We start from the raw sequence: 7,158 nt of genomic DNA on the forward strand, positions 1-7,158 counted from the left end.
CAGCCACACATGGAGGCTAACAATCTACATACATCTAGTAGAGGACAGGAGGTAGCTGGAGACAAATCACAAATTATCTGTAATGGTTGGGCAACTGGAGTTTTAAACTCACAGGCTAACTGAACAGATTTCAAAAAGATGGTGAATTATGTTTCATGGTATAATTTACAAAGTAATTAATGGTTCTTGTTCTCTCACTTTCTGTTCTCCCCTCCCATGAGGAGAAAGGAGGAGACTATCTTTCAGGAACAATATAAGAAGACAGGCTTATAGAATTCTAAAGCCATGTTCAAAGTATTTCCAGAACCTTGAAAATTCCTGACTACCCTGGCAATAGGAGAAAAATAATTTCCTCTCAGACTCCAGACAACTACTGGGCTGAATCTGAGACAGGAGGGGAGTCCTTGTGAGACAGCCTTCTCACCTCTGCCTCATGTGCACTTGGACAACAACCAGCTGTGAAGCTGAGCACAGGGTGCTGAGACTTGGCCACCTCTGTGGCTTGCCTTAAGTTTTCTGTGGAAGCTCCTACTTCCACAGCTGTCCAGGCTGGCAACCTACCCCAAAGAGATAGCTGATTACCAGTCCCATAGTAGAATGTCATCACAACACTTAGGGAAAAGGATTGAAATACAAGCCTGGGTACCTGGAGGGCTCTAGATTCCTCTAGATTTACCATTCCAATGTAGACATCAAGCAAAATCAAGAAGACACATGCCTAGTGGGACCATTCTGGGGGTGCCATCCAGTCCCTGCACCACGAAAAACAAATTGACACTGACTCTTCAGTTACTATTCTGGGGAGACAGGAGAGACATGATCCACAGGGCAGATGTAAGACTGTGAACAACTTGGGAGGGCACAGGCATAAAATACAAAGCCCTTTGAAGGTCCAGATAAGAATATTCTAAGAATCACCAGGAAAAGGATTTCACTGACACAGAATTAGAGCAACACTGAATAAAGACAATACTAAGAATTAGATCTGAGAAAGATTTACAGAAGAGCTGCTTAGGAAACTCCTAGGAGACAAACAGGAAAACAAAGGGGCTCCAGGACCCCACTCTACCCCACAGAAGCTACTAATGCTATTTATTGGCTTGGGTCACTAGAGAATAGAAAAAGGCTGGTTTTTGTTTTGTTTTTGTTTTTGGCAAAGCAGTACAAATTCTACATCAGGGCATCTCCCATAGCTATAGGCTGTGGAAATAAGCTCATCACAACAAAGGAACTCTTCACAAAACTCACACCTTGTCTCAGCCTACTGAGGCAGAATCTGGTCAGGTGCCCAGGGACCCAACCTAGTCAGTGCATGAAGCACAGGGTGTACAGTCTGGTCTGCCCGGCTACTACCTGCAGGCATGTCTGTACAGTGAGCACTCTGGGTTCTGACTGGGTTCTGGCTGGGTTCTGACCTCTTTTGCAGTGTGGAAAGGGAGGAACAGGACTCTTAGGATCTCTAGAACTTCTTTCTAGCCCTGGCCATCTGGGTCTAACTTTGTCCTGGTCATTACCAATGACTAGGCACAAAGTGCCATCTAGTGGCTCTTATTGTCCACTCTTAAATGGCTCCAACAAAAGACCCCCATTGGAACAAACTGATCCCAAACCAGGGAGGGAGAGGATGTGAGAGAGGAGCAAACTTCCTGTTAGTGGACAGGACATATTCATCTCAAGAAAATATACTTTAAGAGGTCTTGCTTTCCTTAAGAAAATGACTCTTTAATTATTATTTTAGAAAGGCTAACCATATCCATTTATCAATATCTTCAGCTTTAAGGAAAATAGTTTAAAAAACATAAAAATGTAAATACACTCAAGAGTAACTGCTATTAAACAGCTCTGAACAGGCAGAAAATGTAGACTTTCCTTTTACAGAAAATGTTAAATCTGTAATAGCAGCATAATGTATATATAGAAAAAAGCTGGCTTTGAAAACCCAGATTTTTGTATACAACAAAAACATTTTTCTTTTCTCTGTACAATATAACAATGTTCACACTGGAGAAAAGGTTTCTTCACATTATTTTTCCCATTGCAGACAGCAGTCAGCTCGAGTGTGATCAGTGGGCCCTGAGCTCAAGCTTTGTAGCATAACCTTCAGTCCAACACCATGGCAGAGAGGGCATTCAGATCTTTCATGTATGGATGGGCCATCAAGATCTGGTCGATTTTCAGTCTCTGCTCAGAGTCGGGGAAGATCTTTAGCAGGGCCTCCCTCAATTCACTGGTTTCCGCAGAAGACCTCTGTGCTGGCATGGGCAGATTGTGTTGCACAGCAGGAAGGTTTGGTAGGAGGGGGAAGTGGGATTGCTGAGGGAGCCAGGGGCTGGAAGAGGCTCCCTGAATCCGGGGCAGAGGCTGGTGGCTGGTGCTGGCTACCTGGGTACCAGAGACCCTGAAACTGGGGTCAAACATGCCCACACTGGGCAGAGCACTGAACAGCGGCTGCATGTCTCTGTGGGTGAAGAAAGTTGGTAAGCTGGGTTATAAAACAAGAACCCCTTTAAAGCATATGCAGCTCAATATGCTGCTTCTAAAGACAAGATGCTAGCTTGTCATGGAAGTGTGGTGTCAGCACATACACAAGCCTGCTGACACCATCTCTAGATGAGTCAGAATAGGGATCCAGCACTTTGTGAGCTGTCATTACCTTCCCAGGTCAGCCCCATTCACCTGTTTGGGCTCTAAACCAGGGTATGTTTTAAAAGACATGAAACAGCCAGGTGCCAGTAACTCACGCCTGTAATCCTAACTACTCAGGAGGCTGAGAACTACACAGTTTGAAGCCAGCCCAGACAGAAAAATCCCCATAAGACTCATCTCCAATTAACCACTCAAAAAACTGGAAGTGGTGTTACGGCTCAAGTGGTAGAGCATTAGCCTTGAGTACAAAGAGGCTTAAGGACAGGTCCAGGCCCTGAGTTCAAGCCCCACAATCAACAAAAAAGAAAAAAAAAAAAAAAAAGAAAACGGGAACAATCTGGGGATCCTGGCTCCGGAGTAGGGCCCTCGCTGACAGGAATTAGAGGGGCCTCCTTCGGACAGAGAGCAACCCAGAACAGGCTCATAGGATGACAAAGAACAAAAATTAAGGTATTTACACATAGATAATGAACCTAAGTGGTATTAATAAATGACATCAGTATGGGAAATCTGCTTTGTGAATTAAATAAGGCCCACAACTGAAGATTGCCACCCTCTTGGGTTATCTGCTTCCATATATACATTGTGTATCAATGAATTTAAGACTTGAAAAAAAAAGACACCATTGTGTCTTTCAACTAACACACAAGAACCTAATTAAGATAATTTACATATAAATTAATCTGAAGAAATACCTTGAAAAGACATCCTTCCGAAGAAATTCTTCTAGTCGAGGTCCACTTCTTCCCAAAGGATCATCAGGAACCATAAATATGTCCCCCACAAATGTATATTGAAGCAATCTACAATAGAGAAAAATGCTAACTCTCTACTGCTACACAAATGCTAGTGAGGTCTTAAGCAGCAACTCCATTCCAACGTGATAATCAGCCTATAAATCCTAAATTGCCAAATGGGGAACAAAAGCTAGTACAACCATTTTAATTTCTCTATTCTGGACACAACTATAGTACTTCAGGAAACCTGCTGGTGGGCATCCCATTTCTCAAACAAGACTTTGATATACTTCTCTCCTCTTGTGAAGCAGCACTTGTTCTAATGGATAAAAACAAAACTAAAGATGTTCTTCTAGGAGTTCCAGTGGCGCAATCGGTTAAGCACGCAGTACTTATAAGATGTTCAGCTAGAATTCAGCAGTTGTCCAATGAAGGTTTAATTTTCAGACGAACCTAAAAATATATTTCCCCAAGGAGGGGGAATATATATACTGAGATCAGTGAAAAAATAATTATGAAGTATGGCATGTAGTTCATATCTCCTGGGTTCAATCTCAAGCACCATGCAAAAATCAAAACAAGGCTGGGAATGTGGCCCAGTGGTAGAGTGCTTGCCTAGCATGCATGAAGCCCTGGGTTTGATTCTTCAGTACCACATAAACAGAAAAGGCCAGAAGTGGCGCTGTGGCTCAAGTGGTAGAGTACTACTAGTCTCCTTGAGTAAAAAGAAGCTCAGGGACAGTGTCCAGGCCCTGAGTCCAAGCCCCAGGACTGGCAAAACAAACAAAAACAAAAATAAAAATAAAAAATAGCTGAGTGCCAGTGGCATATACATATAATCCTAGCTGCTCAGGAGGCTGAGATCCAGAGAATCACAACTGAGATCAACCCAAGCAGAAAAAGTACATGAAACTCCATCTACAATCCTTCTTTGCAAGGGTTGGAATCAAAGAAAGAAGAAAAAAATTCTAGTACCTGTGTTGGCTGTCCAAATCTAGCTTTCTGCTTTCTCAATGAAGTGGGTTGGCTTGAGTCTCAATGCAGTAAAAGTTTTCTGCATATGCATAGATAAGACCTCTGTGTATGATAGATAAGAATCTAATAAAGACTGACAAATAAGCTGAGGGGCAGAGACATAACAGATGTTTCTGACCGAATGTCTCAGAAACCATGCTGAAAGACCAACTCTCACCTGTAACTTTTTAGTAACACAAGGGTCATTCACAGACAAGCTGTTTCTAAAATGCTATAATGATTCAGTAAACTATAAACGCCAGACAAAGGGCAACTGTGAAACCTCATCTGAGATAAATGTCTAGTGGTTCTAGTTACAGACTTGTTAGACACATATTGGGTACCAGTATATCATTTCATGTTTTAAGATCTGTGGCACATGACTTGTCTCCAGTTCTTGCCTTGTTTTTTTTTGTGGTAGGTGCTTCCTGATCAGGTATGCTGCTCCTGAGGAAGTCCTGGAAGACGGGGTTTTTACTGTTTCCCAGACTGGATACATTCATAAAACCACAAATAAAAAGGGAATGCCAATGAATTGCTTTTCTTTTTCCTTTTTTTGTTTTGTTTTGGTTTTGCTGTTGGTCCTGGGACTTGAATTCAGGGCTTAGGCAATGTCTGTGAGCTTCTTTGCTCAAAGTTAGTACTCTACCTCTTGAACCACAGTGCTACTTCCAGCTTTTTCTGAGTAGTCTGTTGGAGATAGAGTCTCATAGACTGCCCAGGCTGAAACCAAGATCCTCAGATCTCCACCCCCAGAGTAGCTTAGATTGCAGGTGTGAGCATGTAGATGACATCTAAGCCTATTCTCAATATAGGCAATAAATTGTAAGTTTTAAAAGGTCATGAATGGGAAGTGGTGCTATGCCTCAAGTGGTAGAGGGCTAGCCTTGGATTCCTCAGTACCAAATAAACAGAAAAAAACAGATGTATTGCTGTGGCTCAAGTGGTAGAGTGCTAGCCTTGAGCTAAAGAGCTGAAGGACAGTGCTCAGGCCCAGAGTTCAGGCCCCATGACCGACAAAAAAAAAGTCATGAAGGAAGTGATGACATTGATTAAGAAGCAATGTACTCTTGGGACTGAGAAGGTGGCTCAGTGGTAGAGCGCTTGCCTTGCATGCATGAGGCCCTGGGTTCGATTCCTCAGCACCACATAAGCAGAAAAAAAAAAAAGCCGGAAGTGGTGCTATTGCTCAAGTGGTAGCGTGCTAGCCTTGAGCTGAAGAGCTGAGGAACAGCGCCCAGGCCCAGAGTTTAGGCCCCATGACTGGAAACCCCCCCAAAAAAAAAGAAAAAAAAAAGAAGCAATGTACTCATAATCTGACTTATGGAATTGTAACCCCTTTGTATATCTACTTAATAATAACAACAGTAAGTCATGAAAAGTATCATGTATTAAAAGTGTAACTTTTTTTTAGCACTCCAAAAATCTGAACCCCCCCAGTCAGAATATTATCTCTGTTTTCCCCCTCTTGCTACTAACAGTGTTCCAGTGTTCCATCTAACGTAGTGGTGGGCACACAAGCCTACCCACGCCACTCATTGGCTCTCCTGCTTTGTGCAGGTTCCTCCTAGCAGAGACAAATTGCCTAGAGACTGGGTATATAGCAGTCTTTTATAAGAACAGATGAAAACAAACAAAAAAAGTTTTTTAAAAAAGAAAGAAAACTTTCTAACCAAAGATGAAGTGAGTATTACCTTTTTGTAATAATTTCTCGCCAGGAGACTGACTCAGTCACAAATTCTCTGAAGTTATCATTTGTTACAATTATGCCACCAGTTTTGTCCGCTAAGTGTAGTAAAAACCTATGGCAATAAAAGAATTGAAAATGAGCAAGCAAGTATTTCTAGCTTATTAGAGTGTGCTACAAGAAAATAAAAGCATTTCTTTTTAGGAAAATCACTAAGAATTTAGACAAAGCCAGACAGAAGTAAAACTCTTGTCAACCACAGATAAACTAGAAATAATAGACACATCACTAAAATTATTAGTATAATGATAAAATAACTGTTTTCATACAGCTTAATTTTCTAAAATGAGTTTACCTACAATACATACTTTTTTCCTAGAAATAGTAATAACTGAGTGAGATGACCAGAGCAGAGATGGAGAAGAGGTGACACGATTTAAATAATGGCCAGTTGTTTGTTAGCTGCTCAGTGACCATATTGTGGTGCAAGAGTAGCTGCTTGGTAGTCAGCTTTGCAACTCTGCTTGTGTTTTTAATTTATAAGCTCATGTTTTCTCTCATTTAAGAAGAAATGCCTAAATTACAGATTCATTCAAATGAGGTTAAGAAAGGATACATGGTAACAAAAAATAAGAACAGCTGGGCATTGATGGTTAATGACTATAATTCTAGCTACTTAAGAGGGTGAGATCTGAGAATCATGGTACCAAGCCAGCCTCGGCAGGAAAGTCTGTAAGACTCTTATCTCCAATAATCACTAGAAAACTGGAAGTGGTGCTATAGCTCAAATGGTAGAGTGCTGCTAGCTTTGAACAAAAGAGCTCAGGGATAGTGCCCAGGCCCTGAGTTCAAGCCCCACAACCAGTAACAACAACAACAAAAAAATAAAGACAAATTTGTTTCACTGCAGGCAGTTATTCCTATTCAAGCCATCTTAATAAGAGGGTAAAATAATGAGGATAAAAATGAATTCTAGGGGCTGGGAAGTTGGCTCAGTGGTAGAGCGCTTGCCTTGCATGCCTGAGGCCCTGGGTTCAATTCCTCAGCACCACATAAGCAAAAAGAAAAAAGCCG

General features: G+C 41.7%; 1 protein-coding gene across 1 annotated transcript in view; it reads right to left on the reverse strand.

Moving 5' to 3' along the window:
• Window positions 1-1,681: 1,681 nt before the first annotated feature.
• Window positions 1,682-7,158, reverse strand: part of N4bp1 (NEDD4 binding protein 1) — a 25,205-nt gene continuing 19,728 nt past the window's right edge. Inside the window, exons 5-7 of the mRNA XM_013027882.1 lie at window positions 6,092-6,199; window positions 3,342-3,449; window positions 1,682-2,458 (exon numbers count right to left, since the gene is read on the reverse strand). Of these exons, the coding sequence (XP_012883336.1) occupies window positions 2,101-2,458; window positions 3,342-3,449; window positions 6,092-6,199 (574 nt within the window). The 3' untranslated portion in view covers window positions 1,682-2,100. The remainder of the gene's footprint in view (window positions 2,459-3,341; window positions 3,450-6,091; window positions 6,200-7,158) is intronic.

Source organism: Dipodomys ordii, unplaced genomic scaffold, assembly GCF_000151885.1.
Source record: "Dipodomys ordii isolate 6190 unplaced genomic scaffold, Dord_2.0 Scaffold106, whole genome shotgun sequence".
NCBI classification, from domain to species: Eukaryota; Metazoa; Chordata; class Mammalia; order Rodentia; family Heteromyidae; genus Dipodomys; species Dipodomys ordii.